A 20574-nucleotide genomic window follows, 5' to 3' on the forward strand; every position below is an offset into this window, starting at 1 on the left:
ACCGGTTCAACCAATAAATGAAGGCACTTGTCTTCTGCCAGACTCGGCAATGAATAATTATCATGGATAGATGGTTTGAAAATGACATTAGCATTATTTCAAATAACGTAATTCAAGATAAGTCTTCATCATGCTAGGTCTATCGTAAACACATCGCATCATGACTCATTTGATCGCACTTGTAACTCATCAAGATAAATGTTGTCTGGAAATCGGGAAGGAACGTTAAGAGAAATCACATACATACAACGAGAAACATAATTTTCTTTTGTTATATTATTATGATAGTTTATTGTTCGTATAATACTACATGCCTCGGCAATAAATTGACTGTTTAAATATTAAATATCTACGCTAATACATGAGATTGCCGCAGTTTCATAACATCATTACTATGATTTCTTATGTATACTAAAGATTTGAAAGAAAAAAAAGAAAGCGAATGCTGTGAATAGTGAGAATGTGAGCGTGAAGTGTTTCGGAACGATTCTGAGCGATTCTGGACCCATCTATACGCGAGATATACATTTACTGTGTACCGAACAAACATTTTTTTTCTTTGTTCTCTTTTTTGTTACCATATCCACTTGACATTATTGACTTGATATCAATAGCCGTTTTGTTGTCTGTAACTGCCTCCGCCGTACCCACTATTATTCTGGCTATAAGTAGAGTTACCGCCAGCAGTTCCACTTCCAAAGTTGTTTTGTGGAAACGATTTACTGCTACCGTAGCTACCTCCGCTTATTCCGCCTGTGGTCCGTGGGGAAGCGAACGTTTACAATGTTGTAATACCATTTTTCATGTATTTTGAAAGCCTACCGCTACTACTTCCGACCCATTTGCCGCGGTCGTTAGTACTACCGGAAGAACGGTCAAATCTTCCACCCCTATCGCCATCGCGGCCACCTCGAGAGCCTCGTGGGCCGCCACCGCGGCCTCCGGACCCTCGTCCGCCACCTCCGCCGCTACGCCCGCCATATCGCCCTCCTATAATTGTTGCAAAACAGAATATTACAAATAGTACTTAAATTTATTTTTTTGACATCTTCAATTTTAATATAAAAGTGAAATATTTACTTTTGTAAACGCCAGGATTTCTAGACAACTCGTATAATTTTGGATTGACAACTTGCTTAGCCTCTTCTAAAACTTGAATTAAATCACTAGCCTTGTGTGCATTGCTAGGAGTGAAAAATGCGTACGCTGTTCCTGTTCGTTGCGAGCGTCCCGTACGCCCGATACGGTGTACATAGTCCTCTGAGTTGGACGGATAGTCCAAGTTTATTACAAATTTGACATCCTCGACATCTACATAATACAGTAAGTTATAATCGCAGAATATAAAAAATGCTTGTTCCTTTGTGGTTCAGTTATCTTATAAAGCGAATTGTGATTCAAGCATTTTACCAGATAACTAGTTTTGCTAATGGAATTAAAGAACAATCTGTTCTTACATTACCATTGTGAGTAAATTTATTCCAAGTCTTAAAAAAATAACAGTCATTACAATGTACATAGAACATTAAACTTCCTTCGTTTTTTGTTTTGTTTTTTTTCTTATTTTCAAAACAATATTTCTGTACGTTTGTGTGAAACTTTAAGATATAAAAAATGACAAAAAAAAAACAAAAGTTATCTCAAATATAACACATATTTCAAGTTGTACAATAAAATACCTTTAGTTCCATTTGCAATTCGCACAACATTCAAGTAAGTTGACCACAAAGAGCAAGTCTTATGTTAATTACCTGTTTTGAGACTAAAGCTGGAAATGTAAATACATTTTTTGGAAATGTAGAGGAATCAGAGCTCAGATGGTTCTCATGGAATTCTCGCTTCACGTATTAGCGAGCTCTACATTTTTATTCTTAGATTACACCCTTCTCTCCCGCACCAAAGTATGGATCTCTGCTGGCTATTTCGAAATTTGGCCCTCGTACATTGCTTCGGTGAAGAGGTTGGAACACCAAGTGAGCATCTTGCGTTCTCCGCTCAACCCCCACATGTACTTCCATTGAACAAGTTACTGCATCAAGAATTACGCGCCGCAATATTGTGAAGACTCTTTCACATGCTTGAATACTGTAGTTATTATTAATAATTACTACATTATTCCGCGAATAACTAAAGTTACTCAACAATTGAATTGTCTGCGAGTTATTCTAAATTTTAAACAATTTGATTTTTTTATAACTAATAAAGTGGCATAAGCTACTGTATGTTATAATAATTATGTTTGTAACATGCCTATAAGATATTGAGACTGTTTCTTGATCATTGTTTAGGGTGTCACAATTACTGCAAAGCGCAACTTGATGCAATTTGTTATTGCAATCGAACGAATAAAACCGGCAATATCTATCCTGTTTTTTCCGTCTTCTTATGCTAACTGCCCTAACATTATTACTTCCATACTTTGGATCGTCGCAGGTACAGAGAGTGTTTTTCGTGTGGCAAGGTGACCGAGGCACAGCGTTAGTTGTAGGGGGCGGCGACCAGCAGTCACGCCCCGTTCAATTACTTTGTCCAAAGCAAAGTTCTGCAGAGTCCTAAGACTCCATCGCATGTGCCTCTGAAAACAGAACAGCACGTTAACACCAGACTGACAGAACTTGATTCGATCTGAGAGTAGAAAATCGGAAAAGATAAACCTGCCTAACCGCTTACCTTGTATACTTAATATTACAGCTGAAATATTTTGACGTTCTTCTTACATGCATTTCTTTTTTATACTATGTTTTAACCATTTAAATTGAGTTTTCACATGTTCTATTTATATGCATGTGCAAAACTATATGAAGAACGTCAAAATCTATTTGTGTTAGCCTACAATAAAAGAAGTTGAGATTTAGAAGAAGATAACAGAATAATTAAAACTTATTCCCTCATTAATCGTATCACTGAAAAGACAATGGCGATGTTAATTATTTTGGTGCATTCAAATGCACCACTGATCGATGAAGTTTCCAAATAAAAAATTAGTTGGTAGGAGAGAGAATTAGCTTAAAATTAATGAAATGAAAAATGTCAAACGGAAGATGTCAAACGAAATATGTCAATGGTGAAATCAAAAGTGGAAAATTTGAGTCTAGTTTGAAACTAGTTGTTTCTGGAATTCCTTCAATGAGTTCATTGAATTATATACAGCCACACTCGTAAGGGAGTAACGTCAATCAGTCTGGCACATGCCGTTATCCGTTGCCACATTACAATATCAAGACTCACAAATGTGAAATAACCATCGCAGCCTGACCCTTACATCATATCCAGGTATCAGTAGATTCTTACCTAAACCTCTTGCTGCCACATCGGTAGCCACTAGGATAGCAGACCTGCTATTCCGGAACTCTAAAACATCAATTATATTACAAATAATCTAACGTTATAAAAAAATGTTACAAACTAAAATATACGATTTTTTTTTTTTAAATAAACGTAAAGAAGAAAAATACATTGTGTATCATTTATATTCTTCCTTAAATAAAACTAAAATTACGACTATATATTTAATTCGTCATACATAGTAATAACACTCACGGTTTAGTACGTAATCTCTTTCTTGTTGGCTTTTATCTCCGTGAATGCCAATTGCTTGCCATCCATATCTATTAATAGCTCTTGTTATATCGTCAACTTTTCTTTTAGTTTCCACAAATATTATAGTTTTATTTTCTGGTTCATTTGAAATCTCTTCTAGAAGCTTCATAAGTTTACCTTCTTTCTCATATTCTTCGCATACATCAACAATTTGTAAGATATTGTGATTGGCAGCTAGTTGCAAGGAACCAATATTGATTTGTATGTAATCTGTTAAAAACTCTTCTGCAAGATTACGTACTTCCTTCGGCCATGTTGCCGACCACATGAGAGTCTGACGATCAGGACGTATTTGTTCTACTATTTTTCTAATTTGTGGCTCAAAACCCATATCTAGCATTCTATCGGCTTCATCTAGTACTAGATATGTACATCTACGTAGATTTGTAGTACCACGTTCCAAAAAGTCTATGAGTCGACCTGGTGTGGCAATACAAATTTCTACACCACGTTCAAGATCACGTGCTTGAGGTCCTTTAGGAGCACCACCAAAAATGCATGTATTTCGAACTTGTGAGGAAACTCCAAAATCAGAAGCTACTTGTTGAATTTGTTGTGCTAATTCTCTCGTTGGAGCCAATATAAGAGCAATTGGACCATCATTTCTACTCAATCTAGGTTGATTATTTATGTGCACAATTGCTGGCAAGATATATGCTAATGTTTTTCCTGAACCTGTTTGTGCAATACCAACCATGTCTCGACCAGACAAGGCAATGGGCCAACCTTGCGCTTGAATTGCAGTTGGCTCACCAAATCCTTGTCTCCGAATCTCATTGAGAACATAGTCTGGAAAGCCACCCTCTTCAAAAAAAATATTAGGACTCGGAATGTTGGCCCCCTTCACCGTGATCTCTTTATTGGAACGATAAGCCTCCACTGTGTGAACATTTCGTGCCGTTACATTGGAATGTGGCTGATAAAAATCTTTCCTGAATGGTAGAAGAGAGCCCATGTCCCAACGCGGTTTGCGTAGACGTTCGCCAGGCTGACGGTTTTTAAAATTGTTGCTTCCGAAATTGCTGTCTTTGTGTCCACCTCCGAATCTGTTGCCTCCTCCGCCACCATCTCTTCCACCAAATCGGCCACCACCGCGTGCATTACTACCAGCTCCTCCACCTCCTCCGCGTCTATCTGTACGTTCTCGTTCACCGTACGCCCTTATTTAGAACAAAAAGAATATAAAAATTTTAATAGAACAAAAACAATATAACAATTAATTTTGTAAATAACCATCGGTGGATTTCTCTCCCGACTCAATTGCTGAGTAACAACGCGAGAAGTTTCACAAAATGGCGTACGAGTTAACATAAAGCAAGTAGGTAACAGAACATGAAATAACAAAGAAATATTAACGAGAGAGATTTATTATGTATATCGATTTTATATCAACTTACATTGCAAGAAGAAAACGTGGACACTAGTTTTTCCGTAACTCCTTTAACTTTTACTAGTACTAGAATGGATTTCTCTGCCGACGCCAAGAAGTACACGTAGTCGCCGTGACGAGCAGGTAGCTAAAGGAAGCAGGAAGAGAATGTTACGAACGATGTCATGGCGTTGGGAGAGAAATAGTCCCTCGCAAACACAATCAAACAATAAATTGTTGATATCTGGCAGGTGAGTTGTTTGTTATTACGATTTGCAGACTATTATATTCCATACAAAAATATTTCTCGTATGATTTATAAATGTCAAACAAATATCTGCTATATCTTACAAATAATTAAAAAAATCTAATACACTGTGTTCGGCGCCGGAAGTGACTATTGATTATACAGTGTATAGAGAGGTTACTATTCTTGAGCATTCATATGACAAAATCTCGTTGTGACTATACGCATGCGCACTACGAACTATTCTGATCATTGGACAATCCGACGATCGGATTCATGAAATACCGACTTAAGTTTTTTGGGTTAGGTCTCTCTTTCTCGGGTCTCGTGCCTCATGCGTGCCTTTCATTGCGAAGATACACGCTAGCGATATATTAGTATTATATGGCCAGTGACCGCTGGAGTGGCTAGATGCGTTGCGCAAGCGCGAAGAAAGCGTTCCATCTAGCAGCACTGCAATAACTACGTTTGACATTGCAAATCGAAGACATCGGAAAAAAGGTAATTTCAATTATTATGCGCCAAGAAATGCATGTATAAAATGCAGATATAAAACCATTTCCGGATTATTCTACATGATATGCATATCTCATTTTGAAAATATGAAAACAATATCTCTTTCACAAAAACCAAGTTATATTTATTAATACTATATCACATAAAATCTCATACAACAAATATTTCTTTTTTTTCACAGTAATGTATCGTCGAAGTAATACGATGTTTTCATAAATTAACAAAGTTAATGCAAGTAGATTTGCTGGTGCGTTATCAAGATTACAAAACTTAACTTTCACAAATTATATGTTTTTGTTATTACTATGCTCAATCAGTTACAAAGTTCTAAACACTTGGCGTGAAACTGTATCGTTCTGCGATGTCTACTTTTGATATCTCTTTAAAATTAATAAAAAGAAACTTGTTGCAGGACGAGAGTAATACTGTATATTAAAAATTAAATTAAAAGATCACTCTAACATCTTTGGTTTTAATATTACGTATAACTGCAATACTTCCAGTTTTTATTATAATTGTTTTATATATAGCGCAGATCTTTTGTATTATAAAATAAAATAAGTTATTCATATAATTAATATGAATCTATCACTTAACAAAATAATACGCTATAAACAAAATTTATAAATGAAATAAATTTCCAAAATATAGAAAACTAAGTTTGTTTTTCGTAAAGTAAATGATTATCACATTTACAGAGAGAGATAAATATTGTACAAAACAGAAATTCACTTAAATAAAAAAAATAAATAAAACACACTTTTGGTTTTTACGATATCACACTAATACTTTTATAGGAACTTATGTTCAGTGTTATTTTACTTATTAAATGTTAGTTAAACTATCTTAAACGAGAATAACATGCATAAAGTTAGCTGCAAATGCAGTAAAATTGCGTCAAATTTCTTTAGCTTTACTAATTCATTAAATTTAAAATATTTAAAGAGACTATATTTAACAACAAATGTAGAATTGAATTGCAAATATTAATTATCTGTTATATACGTTTAGATAGTGTAGTATCAACGTTTGTTCTTTTTCTCATGTCACGTAAACCATAGTATGACACAATTTGTTACATATGCTACCCTCGTTCCCAATATTGCCTATTACGGCTATTACAAGTCAGACTTTAATTTGCATTTATAACCAAATTTGCTATAACTAAAAGTGAGTTGCACCATCGGATTATTACGCGCTGTCAATCACAAAATAACGTGATTAATAAGTTGTGCTTCTATATGAATAACCACTTCCATAATTATCGCCACCTCCATAATTCTGTGGCATATTACCCTGTCCGTAATTTCTCTGCGTACTATATCCGTACGTCGTACTTTGGCTCAAAGAAGTATTTTGTTTTGCATTACTGTAATTATTGTAATCCGATCCCGAATAAACGTTAGAGAAAGAATGAAAAGTATTTCCGCTGTGAGTAGGGCCTCTTCCTCTTGCGGAATTGCCTCCTCTTCCTTTGCCGTCATTATTGATTCTTCGGCTGTTACCCCGTTCCGCGTTATTAGTACCAGAAGAAAATCGTTCGGCAAACCGTTTTCCATCTTTATAAAAAGAAAGAAAAATACAGGATTTATGAATCATATATCGGTAACATTTTTATGAAAAAAATAATCGAGTATTAATAGTGATCTTACTGATCACATATAAAACATACTTCTGTTGCCAAAATTTCCCGTTTTTGCCATCTCTGCCATTTCACTGAGACGTGGATTAATATTTTGCCCAGCTTCCCTCAATACCTCTATCAATTCTCCAGCGTGCTTCATATTATGGGTCGTAAAGAATGCATATGCCGTTCCGGTCTGTCGCTTGCGCCCAGTTCGACCGATTCTATGTATGTAGTCTTCCGATGAGGATGGATAATCAAAATTTATAACGTATTTCACATCATCTACATCTGTGAAATACGATCAAACAAAAATGTGAAGATTAGTAATATTAATGAACAACGATGTATTATACTTCTTATATTTTATGCCTTTCTTGATAAAACACGTCTTCTTGTGTTTTGAGAAAACTTTTCTTTCTCTGCAATATAATATTTGTAATTTTTTTTCTGAAAACTAAGGAAACAATTTTTTTGATACTCTATCTGAATCAATAACGTCTTTGGACAATAAAAGTTCATTAGCTTGTGTTGATATATTTAAATAATCATCTTATTTCATAAGGTTCCCTGACAAAAGAATAAAAAAAGAAAAACAAACTATGTATCAATAATGAAAAAATCCCAATTTAAAGTGCAAAGTGTATTATTATTTCAAAAAACAGAACAATTACTATTTTGTAACTGCCAGATAAATTTAGTCAATAAAAACAGATTTATGAAGATACCCACCTTTTATTTGGAAATTTCGATGTGAAATCAGCAAGAACGACCCCGTTTGCTTTTAAAGTGGGGCAATTCTGGTTGTTTTCTTACGGTAATATACCGGTGGCCTAGAGATTAGACAGACACAGCGGTTGTGTCTGGTTTGGGATAAAGGCAGCAATTTAGGGTTTAAGCCTGAGTGCATTAGTTTTTAGATAAGTACTGTATGTTAATTCCTTAAAGTTAGAGGCACTAGATAACAGTTGTACTTTTCATATTATTAAATGCAACAATTGTCTGCAAGCTCAGATAATTTTTTATCATTAAAAACGTTTTCTCATAATGATTTAGTCATTGTGTCACCTGATCCAATAATTAATTAATACATAGATAATAAAGTTCGCTTTGTTACTACGTGATATTGAGAATGTTAAAACAAAAGTTAAACTGCAGATAAATTTATTACTTTGTTTGGGAATTGTAATAAGATATAAACAAAGAAAAATAAAATAATCACTGTGTCTGCCCAATACTGGCAGTACACCGCGTTGAGTTAGGGTACTCTGTGCCTCTGAAAAAGAAAAGCAGACAGACTTAGTGGTAGCTTGTGTGCATTTTCAGAACCTTCATATACATTATATCCTCAAAATTAATAAAAACTATTTTAACATTGTGTCCAGCTTGTATACGAATGTAAAAACATAATCAAAGTATAAAAAATAATAAAAAAATTGTTTTCTCTCTCTTCTGTTACTTTCACAAAAAAGTGAAGATATACAAATTTAATTTTAGGAAAAATGAATGGTATATAATAATAACTGCAAAAAATCTCAAAAAATATTATGTGGAAGTGAAACTTCAGCATGTTTAAATTATAAAATAAAATTTCATTTGTAAGAAGCATAAACTACAGAAAACTAATAACTTTTGCATCGTCCTACAATACGACTGAACCAATAATGGTAATAAGTTCCAATGCATGACACACTGCTACGTACACAGCTGTCGGCTGACCTCAGTCTAATAACGCATCATCGGCTAATCCAATAAGTGTTGCCAATACCCAGTTTAACCGTGACTCTCCTAGTGCCTACATCAAAACATGACTTCGTCACGAAAATTTCACGTACCTAACCCCCTGGCGGCTACGTCAGTTGCAACTAAAATCGGCGCTCTTCCACTGCGAAACTCTTGTAATACGTGATCTCTTTCTTGCTGATTCTTGTCACCGTGAATACTCACGGCTTGCCATCCATCGCGTCTTATGTTTCGCGTAATATCATCTACTTTACGCTTGGTTTCCACAAATATAATAGTTTTGTTCTCTTTCTCAGTCCCGATCTCTTGAAGCAGTCTGTATAGCTTCGAATCTTTCTCATATTCATGGCAAACATCAATGATTTGAGTGATGTTGTGATTAGCCGATAAAGTCAAAGAACCGATATTAAGATAAACATAATCGGTTAAAAAGTCCTCTGCTAGTGCGCGCACTTCTTTAGGCCATGTTGCTGACCACATCAGCACTTGCCTGTCAGGACGTATCTGCTCAATTATTTTTCGTATTTGTGGTTCAAATCCCATATCCAGCATACGATCAGCTTCGTCAAGTACTAAATAAGTGCATCTGTAATCAGATTTAGAATAAATATTTAGATGCTTGTTATTTCACAATTAAAAAATATATGTAGATTAGTTTTTTATTAATACACATAAATTATACATACCTGCATAAATTTGTAGTTCCTTTTTCTAAGAAGTCTATAAGTCTACCTGGAGTAGCAATGCATATTTCAATGCCTCTTTCCAAGTCATGTGCTTGTGGTCCTTTTGGAGCACCACCAAAGATACATGTGTTTCTTACAGCTGCAGTCTCTCCAAAGCAATTAGCTACTTCTTGAATCTGTTGAGCTAACTCTCTGGTTGGAGCTAAAATCAAGACAATCGGACCATCTCCAGTGCTTATGCGTGGTTGATGTGTGATATGCACAATTGCAGGTAGAATATACTGAAAATAAAATTCATATATATTTTCAATTCTTATACTCATTATATTGTATTTTTAATATATTTATTTAAAAAATTTCTTTTTATCTCTTTGAAATAATATTAATATTGTTAAATTCTGCTCACACCAAGTGTCTTCCCAGAACCAGTCTGAGCAATTGCAACAAGATCTCTGCCACTGAGAGCAATAGGCCATCCTTGGGCTTGAATTGGAGTAGGCTGTGAGTATCCTTGTCTACGAATACCTTCCATTACATAGGGTGGAAAATTTCCCTCCTCAAAGTATTGTATAGGATTTGGGACATTTTCACCCTTGACAGTTATTTCCGCATTGTGTCGAAATTGATTTACATCATCATTGGATCTAATTTAATTTAAGTTCAAAAACAACTTTTACAATTCCAAAGTAATTCTAAATCTATGTAATTTGAAACTAATACCTGTTTCTAACTGCAGAATGTTCTATATAAAAATCTTTACGTAGTGGTTCTAAAGTATGAAGGTCCCAATTTACTTTTCTTAAATTACCACCAGGTAGCTTTCCCCTCAATCCACCTCTTACATTACTAGTATTTCCTCTAGTATGTATACCAAATCTATTAGAAATAGGTCCATTATTATTACCACCTCTGGTAAGTCCTGTTCTGATACCACCACGACGACTCCTATTCTGATCTTGGTCACGGTTAAACCTAAATGTTATACATATAGTTCAAACACCAATTAACTTTTTTTATTCAATATTAAATGCCTATATATTTAATAAAATATCTTTTCTAGATTACCAGAAAAGTATTAAAAGAAAAAAGAAAAGAGAAAAAGAGGGAGAAAAAGGACAGGAAAGAGGAAGAGAGGGGGAAAACTGAGAGAAAGAGAAAACTTCTCTATTCTTAATTATAAATTTTTACTGTGATGTAAAAAAGTACAATCCAGCATGCAATTTTTGCCAGCAAATCGTTATAAAACATCATTAGTGGATTTTACTTGGTTGTCGTCACGGTTGGACAACAGAAAATTAAAATTTCCGAGCGGTCAATATTAGCTTCTGTTATTGATTAATGCCTATACGAGATGTCACTTGTTACATACAGCGGCAATCGTTTATAAAGAATTTCGCGGACATTCGTTTTGTTCTCCGGGAAATGGATCGTCGAGAGCAACGATTTGCATCTCGCACGATGGTGTCATTGCATACTTACATCGGGAAATGCAAATATTCCCTCGCGAAGAACAAACAATCCCACTACTGCGGACGGTTTCAAGGAGCGGATTGACACTTCACTGACGATATCAATGGATTTGATTGTCCGGTCGGATTCACGAAAACGATCCCTCGAGCCGATTCAACCGACAAATCTGGCCGATTGCGCGAAAAACGCGGTGCGAATTGTGGAACAGTGAAGTTCGATCGTCGCCAATGAATTCCACGGATCGAAATTAACAAGCGAACTTCCGAAAGTAGTTCCGTATAAACCGTTGCTATGGTTACCGCAGCGGAGTAATACATGATTGTCTCTCGTCTCCGCCCGGATAATCGTCAAATCCATATTCGCCAATGACATATATATATAAACTGCGTTCCGAAAATTACCGCCAGTACTGGAAATCTATGATATATGTCACGTAAACTATAGATTTTCAAAGTGAATATCGGAACGCAGTCATAGACCAAGCAGAGTGAATTGATGGTTTACGGTTTAGAGCGCCGCGATGTGTATGTTTCGTGAACGTAAACTACGTAGCCATGTTCCACGAATCAATTCGATAGATAAAGACTATTTACAATTGTTTGGTTCTATTCCAAGCTTAGGTCCAGGGGCAGATTTGTAAAGAACGGAGTGTCGCATGCGAAGAGCTTTTCCATTCTTCGAACCGAGCGAGTGAGCAAAGTTGTGGATCAAGAAGTGAGCGGTAATGTAAAGATAATATTGGTTTGCATTAATATATCCACTTAGTAAAATTGTTATTTATTGTTTACATACGTATATTGGTACATACATATGTAAACGTATAAATCACAACTCTCGGCATGTGTCGCACGTGTACTCGCATTTTTCCTCTTTTTACACATATTCCTTCTATTACATTATATCTTTTCTACACATATATATTTTTGACATCTATTATTTTCGAATGACAGTCATCTCCTGGAACACATACTGTGCGTTTTCGGCGTCGACGCAACAGCGCATTTGCAGTTCCCGTCGTCGTCACTGTCGATGTCTATCGACTATTCGCGCGCATATACCTCGTCGCGCCCGACCGTGTCGCCAAGCATCATCACCGCGTAGTTTTCCAGTTTGACGTGCCGTCGCCGTGTGTGGCGACGTTAAAGATGCAGCGGCAGTGCAAAGGTAAGAAAAAATTTTGCGCGAACAAAAACCAATTTTCCATTTCGAAGACTTGTCGCGTTGTTCGCGATCTCGCCGTGCATCAACAATACGATTGTCAATGAACAGCTGACGGAGGAAAATCGATGTGTGTTTGTACACGTAGAGGACATTCGCCCGCTTATCGCTAACTACACGATGATCAGTGCTCGGAAAAAAAAGCTGTCTGCTTTTCTTGTTTCAGCGATGTCGGCAGATTGTATGTTTTCCGTATGATAAAATCTGCGATAATGACTCGTTATGTCGGACCGGAAATTCTGCAACCCGAATGTTTTCGCGTGCGAGCCATTTTGCGCAAGAATGCAATTTGAAGTACGAACACAAAGGACTTGCACAAGAGGAGCTTTCCGCGCGGAATTCTTGTCGCGTTGACGATCCGGAATTAAATTACGAGCCAGATCGCATGTGCGTTTTTCCTGAATTTTTCTTTCCCGTTACTTTTTTTTCGCTGCTCTGTTAGACTAAAGTTTCTGCGCACATAAAAGCGTCTCCTCATAAAACTTTTATTGCTCAATATTGAAGATACAAGAAGTGCGCTCGAAACTGCGTATGTTCGCGCGAGCGGCCTTTGTTATGTTCTCACGGAATCTTTGTTTTAACACGCGTGATATAATTTGCGAAAAGAATTTAAGAAAAATACGCGTTCACCAATACGCACCCAATATGTCCCTTTGATCAATAGCGAAATTTCTGTTTTCATCGAGAGGTTGACCCGATTTTTGTTCCCCAGCGAGACACGTATGAGATGTGGTGACGTATAGATATTGCAAAATATCGGTATTTTATTTGCGATATTTTACGGATATTTTCAAACGCATGTGTGTTTGCGGGAACAAATCTAATATCGGAAGTTCGTTTTATGACGAACGAGTTTCGAAACACGAGTTGTTGTGACTATATTAAAAAATCCATCAGTTTACGAGAAAAGATTTATTGTTAATTTCGCATAATTTTATATATTCTAATGAAGATCAAGCTATTTTATATGTTAATTCAAGTTTTTTCGATATATCGATTTGTTTAGTGTGAATCTCGACCGGGACTCATTCGATATCGATCTCTCGTTTACATCAATCTTTTATGCTATTTTGTGTAGCTACTAGCTGCATATATATGTATGCTGATGTATTAGCTAATAAACGTAGAATCGCGTAATGTGTTGTTTACGTCGCAATTGCACGGATCTATGTGCACTTAAGCTTCTTACTCAAACAAATCTCGCAACCATGTAATCGAACTAACTTAATATGATAAACACAAAACTTTATTGTTATTCTTGCACATACATAAAACTAGTGTGGTAATTATTCAGGCAAGAGTGCCTTATTGTAAATTATAAAATATTTTGTATTTTTTTCACGTACATAAATGCGTCTTAGCGAGTGGTAATCGATTTAGCGACGTCATTTGCACAGATAAATAGACAATTCTGTTGTATTGCGCGTCAAATTGTTCTTTACTTTGTCTCACCGAGATAAACCGCAAATAACAATTCGTGACAGAGATTAGAAGCGTGCGCTTTTGCACTCGAGATAAGAAATGAGACAGAGATAGTGAGTCGTAAAGTTAGAGTATATAATGCATTTATTCGTCAAATGTGTTGCATCTACGTGACATACTTCAACATCACGTGTATTGCTACGTACAATTATATTGTGTTACACACATATACACATATATGTGTGCGCACTGATTATGTTTAACAACTTGAGAGAGAGTATTTACAAGTGTTTTATTGTTAGAATAAGTTTTAATTTTCTTTTATCGGAAACTTTTTAGTAAGTTTTAAAACTTTTTAAAATTAAGTTTTTAACAGACATATCTCTCTGAAGACAGAAAGTAAAAGAAAGATATTGAATTTCGTTATCTACGGCCGAATGTTGTTACTTCGATAACTGGTCGAGGATGAAGAATGCCTCGAAGATACTATTGTATCATCAACCGAAAATACCGATACAGATGACGAGAACAAGGCTTCGATGCTATCGAATTATCCTGGACATCCCTGCTTCTCGCACAAAGCGTAAACAAAGGAAATTTGTAGACGCCGGGGGCAACGGGCACGGACGCGTCATCCGCGGACCTTCGCCGACTAGTCGCGAAACGACGCTAGTCAGTACGACTCGTTTGACAGCACGAGATACCAGCGAAGTAGTCCGAAGCGGTGAATGATCTCTCGTACACAAGCTACATTCGATCCCGGACCTGTCGGTGGTTCCACGTTCGCGGCGCGATCCGTTTCACGACAGAGAAACCAGTTGCGCGTTTAAGAGACAACATACGAAATCATGTTCTGGCTGCAACGAGCCCCCCGCAAAAAAGCGAAAAGTGAGTGCCGAACGATGCTATTAATAGCGATATTCTCGAAAAAGTGCATCTCATTGGCGATGAATTTGGTGAATCTTTTCTGGAATCTGGTGATCGAAAATATTGGCGTGTTATTTTATGAGAAACATTTAGCTCAAACTTCGTTAATCGATTAAAATCGTAAGAATTGAAATATATTTTAAAAGATTGTACATAAAAGGAAAAAATTGTTGAAGCATTGAGTTCTTTTTAGATAAATAATTTATGTTGGAGCGATTATCATGATTACTAACAAAATCTCCAAACCATCACGCGGTCAAACCTGATTTTTTTTTTATATATTGTGGTTGTGGAATGTTTCTTTGAAGAGGTTCTACTAATGCAGTTTTTTGTACGCGTCTTGATAAATAAAAATTAATTGTTTTTAAATCAAATAACGTTTATTATCTAGTTAACTTGTAGATGTATACAAGTCTTGTACATTTGTAGATGTATAAAAACTAACAATATTACAATATTTAGAAGAAACAAAAGTTTTTTATTTTTTTTCTTTTTTTTATAACATTTGTTACTCTTAGTACTATTTATATCTTTCTTTTATATAATCATCATATATATACAGCTATTCACACTTTTTGAACATTTTACTCTTGTAACTTTATACAGCAAATATTACGAGGAGAATTGATTTATATAAACAAGTTAGAGTGATTCCATTTAAAAAAAACTAGATTGACCTTAAAATCTCTTTAATAGCTTTACCTACAAAAAAATCGACTTTCTATCTATACGATGTCTTTTTTGTATTAAATATTTTTGTTATATAACAATGTATACATCAATCTTTGCAAAGATTTATATAACAACAAAAAATTTAATAAGTCACACGCGTAATTCTAATATTAATTTTCGTATTAGATACGATTTAGTTTCTTGCGTTACGTAAATAAATTTCCATTTGAGATTAATTCAAAATATTTTAATTTTAATCTTAATAGAATATAGTAATTGTGTTATTGATGAGATTGCGTGTCTTCGTCACTTTTCATCTTTTATAGAAGTGTATATGTATGTATATATATGTGTGTGTGTAAAATCTTTAATATTCGTAATCGAATTAATTCCTCTGATTTTTTGCAAACAATATGTTTATGAAGTGAGAAACAATGATTACAAAATTGATTTATTCAATAGTCCATTCTCAAAGCTATTTGTGCTAACATTGTGTCGCACGTGACTTGGAAGGAGATTGCGTTTATCAAAGCGGCGCTATTGCTTCAGATATGCGTGCAATCATTCTCAATAGACGCGCAAGATACTGCCTATCGTAACGTGATTTTATCTCTCTGACTTTCGAATAAAGTATCGCGAACTAATATAAAAAGATCATATAAGTCCCCTTTGTTATTAAATGTAATTATTGTTTTGGAAATTTTCCTCTCGTTTCTCTTTCTTTTCAATGCGATAAATAGCATCGTGAAGACAAATTAAGATAGTATATATACATATAAGCGGAGCGGATATCAAGTGCGTACGTACTGAAAGAGATTATTGCGCAAGTACAACAATATATGTATATGTGATTTATCAAAGAGAGTTTATTATTACGATGTGACAAATAAATTTGTAAATGGTGTACTGTTTAACACCCGTCGTTATCGCATTAAAATTATATTAGCATTCTTATTGATAATTCACACTCAATTCATCCAATATCAATTTTTGTTACTGCATCCATATATACATGTTCTTTATCAGCAATTTTCTATAGTTTTAACACAATAAGATAGTCGATAAACAGCAAATTGTTAAAGTGTGATCTTTGTAACTGCGACAGTTTATTCATAATTTATTATGTGTAACACTTGTGTTTATAAAAAGAATTATACAATATACCTACAATATGTAGACAATTTTTTTTGCAAACGTCTACAAAAAACTTAATTAGTTCTATGAAAATCAAGTTGCTTGTATTAAACTACCTTGTTAAGTATTAAACGGACTTTGCGATGAACATGCAGTGTGGCGATTGAAAATTTCCGCTTTTGTTCTACGACTTGCTTTTTAGTTGGACACACTGTGAATAGAATACTGATTTGTCTTACGTAATCAGATATTTATTGAAAGGACCCAGGAAATTTTTATAGTTGAATTTTAAGTGATTTCTACATAAGATAATTTTAAGAAGAGTAATAAATAAATCAGATTCTTGCGGCATTCTGTTTATTTGATTGTATAATTCTGTCAACTTTACACATTTTTTAATGTCATCAGCGATTATTCTTTATTAAAATACATAATATATTTTATACGTTTATTAATTGTTGCAGCAACCTCCGCTATCAGCGATGTCTCGAAGAATCAAACTCCACCGACGCTTCTCTCGAGTTTGAGAAGTGTTCTTTTCGTTATCGGAACTGTAGTGATAGGATTTGCCGCCTTCTGTAATTCTCTGACATGGTAATGAAAAGAACGGCATTAACAGATTCTTTTTATTTAATAGAAGTAAAAAGAATAGACTGTAGTTTTAATTCGGCTGCAAAAGAATTTGTATACAAAAACTTCTGTTTTTTTACACGGAGCTAAATAGATGTTTTATTATGCTATTTATTATTACAGAATATTTTTGCAGTTTTTGAAAGTATGTATCTAAATTTTTGACACTTTCAGGCATTTACAAAGATTTTGGGGTGCATCCGGCGACTTCTGGCAAGCGCAATGGGATAAAATTTTAGATAAATTTGGTGACAATCCCGTTACGCTATGGGTTTACGGTAAGTTTGAAATTATTCCACTTTAAATTTTTTTCTTGAAAAGAGGAACTATTGTAACTTTTGTTCAATTGTACAATTATAATACTAAAATTACATATGTTGAATTAATTCTATGAAATTACAATTGTTATACACTACATTTTTGTACAGAAAAAGAGGAAGTTCGTGATATTGCGAAACTTTGTTAATCAGTCTTGTGGTTACAGGATCCTTGACGCTGACGATAATTGTTTACTGGCTGGTCGGCGGAATTTACACCATCCTAGATATCACGAATCGGCCGGCAGCGTTGCGCAGATACAAAATACAACCCGGCACGAACGAGCCGGTCGACAATCGGAAGTTATGCAAAGTGATCGCTCAAGTACTGTTCAATCAGATCGTCGTCGGCTTTCCTATTATGTATCTCGGTTATTACTTCATGGAATGGCGTGGTTATTCCCCGGTGCGCAAGCTGCCGACCTTCCATTGGGTGCTTGCCGAGATCGCGATTCACATATTGTGTGAAGAGATTGGTTTTTATTATTCGCACAGGTACGTGTCGTCTGAAAGTCAAAATAGCTGATGCATCACGTCTAGCAAATGAAATGCAAAATATGCTAAGTCAAAAACAATATTTATTTATGTATAGTCATAAAAATGACATCCGTGTTTAAATCACCTGTCTTCAAACAAAAATTTAGTGATTTAATCAGTTAAGTTAAATAGTGAACGTCGGATTTGAGTTGTTAAATAAAAAAAAATTAATGGTTTTGACTGAATTATTTATTATAAATTGTATAGTTATATACTTTATTTATATTTTATCTTATGCGCTTTACAGATTTCTTCACAAAGGCTCTTTGTATAAATATATACATAAGCAACATCACGAATGGACTGCACCCATAGCCGTCACCGCGTTATATTGTCATCCTTTGGAGCATATTGGTTCAAATCTACTTCCGCCCTTCTTAGGTGTTTTCATCATGGGCTCTCACGTAGCCACCGCCTGGATATGGTTTTCGCTCGCGATTCTCTCGACATTGAACGCACATTCCGGATATCATCTGCCGTTCTTCCCATCGCCGGAGGCTCATGATTTTCATCATCTAAAGTAATGATCTCAACAAATCCTTTCAATTTATGCGTTTAGGACGGAGACGCCACAGAATGCTCAGAGATGCTATAAATATCATTGCAAATAGCTTGTTTACTTCACTTTGGATTCTGAAAATTTTTTCTCTGAATCGTAAAATCACTTTTACGGTTTCATAGAACACACGTGTCCTACTTTCATTAGGCTTCGTGCGTTATTTAGCGCATTACAATGTTTCTACTGATTTTACATTGAAAAATCAGAATTTATGCTTGTAGTTATCTAAACAAACACTTGCAGGTTTAATCAGTGCTACGGTGTACTCGGAGTTCTGGATCGTATCCACGGTACTGACACACAGTTCCGCAGCTCGCGAAACTATGCGCGTCACGTCATGATGCTCAGCCTTGTGCCGCCCAGAGAAGCCTTCCCGGACGAAGCGAAATACAAGTCGAAATAGAAGGACCTCTTGTACGAAAGTTTTTGAGGTAAAATCCGAAGTGAAAAACTCGCGCTGAAAGCAATATTTCTAGCTATTCTATGATGTTTTGACCTTATTTGCTCCGAGAATACGAAGATTCGAAACGAATGATTATTTTGAAAAGTTTGAATCTTTTTATCGGTTTGATTTTCAACGAAAATTTGAAAAAGTTGTTAAATACTTTAATTCTTCGAAAATAAGTTTTGTAGCCGAAGTTATCTAGAAATGTAAAAAGACTTCTTTTGCTTGAAGAGCAAACAATGTGCACATTGATATTTCAACTACAGATGATGCCGATTCTACCGATCCGAGAAGTTATGGCACATATCTTAAAGAACTTCTTGAATGAATGGCGACTGAACCCGGTGTCTGCGTCTGGACTTCGTTCAACATGATTCACTGTGCTTGGATGATTCATCTTGGCAAATTTATCCAAAAACATGTTGGTGAGCTACATCTTTTAAAAGAGACAGCGTTTGAAAGACACAAGTTCTGGAAATTTACCTTTTACAAATTTATCTTTATCTCTTTTTGGTGTGTTGAACAATACACACGGACAAAGATGTACTCTGGTAGGCAAATATAGTACACAATATTTGGCTTTCTGAGCCTTCACAGCAACTTCCGCAAAGACAGATTTAAATCTGTCTTTTTCGCCTATTGTGTATACCAGGAAGTTCACGCACGATTTTTCGCATTGCTGATGACAATTTGTTCGCTATCCGTCTTTATGATTATGTTGTGCGCTGATGAGGATCTGTAAGCCGAAAAATATGCGTGATGTACTGTTATAACATATATACATAATTTCTGCGCACCAACGTTCGCATTTGGCTCTAAATGGTCATTTGTTTATTTATTTTTTTTTACCTTAAAATTGCATAAATGACATTTTTATCATCTAAATAGAAATTATATTTGTTGTACTGATATTTGTGATAATGTAAATATTTTCTTCAAAATTTATATGCGAAGTTTTCAAAAAATTTCGAAATTTTCTGTTTAGTTCGGCCTTGACGTCATTTGCACACGTACGACTTTTCTATGATATTTTAGCATTAATGTTAAGAAAAAAATTGTATATTTACGCTGTATATTCATGCACAAGTTTATGTTCTGATAACGTGAAACTTTAGCGAATAACTTGTTTGTAAGTTAGATGCACACAGAAAACAAACTAAAGCTTCTTTATAATTGAGCAGACGAGACGAAAGTCGTCTCTCTTAAATAATAAATAAAAATGAAGGAAACATATGAAAACACTATGCTTTTATTGCTGTGCTATGTGAAAAAAGTACTGTTTTTGAAAATCCAGTTTTAATTGATATTTAAAATTGTACAACTATTTCCTCTCTTTCTCTCGCAGCAGTACTTTTAAGTATATATTAGCATTGCAATGAAATCATAATAAACAGCGTTTCGTACCGTGATTACTATTTTTGTATTTAGTTCCACGAAAAAACAGGAGACGCAGACCTT

At 35.1% G+C, this 20574-nt stretch overlaps 3 protein-coding genes across 4 annotated transcripts; 1 reads left to right on the forward strand and 2 right to left on the reverse strand.

Moving 5' to 3' along the window:
• Positions 1-263: 263 nt before the first annotated feature.
• On the reverse strand, positions 264-5153 carry LOC109853353 (ATP-dependent RNA helicase dbp2-like). Its single transcript, XM_020425368.1, has 6 exons — positions 4998-5153; positions 3541-4760; positions 3292-3351; positions 1081-1311; positions 823-990; positions 264-753 (listed from the first exon to the last, which is right to left on the reverse strand). Coding segments are annotated over exons 1-6 (1827 nt in total). The 5' UTR covers positions 5000-5153; the 3' UTR covers positions 264-607.
• Positions 5154-6953: 1800 nt separating this feature from the next.
• On the reverse strand, positions 6954-9848 carry LOC109853351 (probable ATP-dependent RNA helicase DDX5). The gene is made up of 4 exons (XM_020425363.1): positions 9832-9848; positions 9192-9685; positions 7405-7647; positions 6954-7291 (listed from the first exon to the last, which is right to left on the reverse strand). Exons 1-4 carry the CDS (start codon positions 9846-9848, stop codon positions 6954-6956), a joined length of 1092 nt encoding a protein of 363 aa, XP_020280952.1.
• A 179-nt stretch (positions 9849-10027) lies between these two features.
• LOC109853354 (fatty acid hydroxylase domain-containing protein 2) lies at positions 10028-19615 on the forward strand. 2 transcript variants are annotated; one of them, XM_020425369.1, is made up of 10 exons: positions 10028-10056; positions 10209-10286; positions 11876-11969; positions 12206-12419; positions 17093-17222; positions 17433-17536; positions 17743-18070; positions 18360-18632; positions 18915-19102; positions 19383-19615. In XM_020425369.1, the coding sequence occupies exons 1-9, from the start codon at positions 10034-10036 to the stop codon at positions 19072-19074; spliced, it is 1404 nt and encodes a 467-aa protein (XP_020280958.1). In that variant the 5' UTR covers positions 10028-10033; the 3' UTR covers positions 19075-19102; positions 19383-19615. The 2 variants fall into 2 exon arrangements, with proteins under 2 accessions (XP_020280958.1, XP_020280959.1); XM_020425370.1 differs by lacking the exons at positions 10028-10056; positions 10209-10286; positions 11876-11969; positions 12206-12419 and adding an exon at positions 14333-14783.
• Positions 19616-20574: the final 959 nt, after the last annotated feature.

Source organism: Pseudomyrmex gracilis, unplaced genomic scaffold, assembly GCF_002006095.1.
Source record: "Pseudomyrmex gracilis isolate BER0280 unplaced genomic scaffold, ASM200609v1 scaffold_47, whole genome shotgun sequence".
In the NCBI taxonomy this organism is placed as follows: Eukaryota; Metazoa; Arthropoda; class Insecta; order Hymenoptera; family Formicidae; genus Pseudomyrmex; species Pseudomyrmex gracilis.

What these genes read in the sequence shown, in the direction of transcription:
- LOC109853353 (XM_020425368.1), bottom strand. An exon ending in TGTGGCAGCAAGAGGTTTAG is followed by an intron (nt 1,312 to 3,291) that starts GTAAGAATCTAC and finishes TGTATTATGTAG; the next exon opens with ATGTCGAGGATGTCAAATTT. An exon ending in AAATCCTGGCGTTTACAAAA is followed by an intron (nt 991 to 1,080) that starts GTAAATATTTCA and finishes CAACAATTATAG; the next exon opens with GAGGGCGATATGGCGGGCGT.
- LOC109853351 (XM_020425363.1), bottom strand. An exon ending in CGTAGCCGCCAGGGGGTTAG is followed by an intron (nt 7,648 to 9,191) that starts GTACGTGAAATT and finishes CGTATTTCACAG; the next exon opens with ATGTAGATGATGTGAAATAC. An exon ending in GGGAAATTTTGGCAACAGAA is followed by an intron (nt 7,292 to 7,404) that starts GTATGTTTTATA and finishes CTTTTTATAAAG; the next exon opens with ATGGAAAACGGTTTGCCGAA.
- LOC109853354 (XM_020425369.1), top strand. Translation starts at nt 10,034, where the DNA reads ATGTGTGATATGCACAATTGCAG. An exon ending in GCAAAGTTGTGGATCAAGAA is followed by an intron (nt 11,970 to 12,205) that starts GTGAGCGGTAAT and finishes TTCGAATGACAG; the next exon opens with TCATCTCCTGGAACACATAC. An exon ending in GGTTTTTATTATTCGCACAG is followed by an intron (nt 18,071 to 18,359) that starts GTACGTGTCGTC and finishes TGCGCTTTACAG; the next exon opens with ATTTCTTCACAAAGGCTCTT.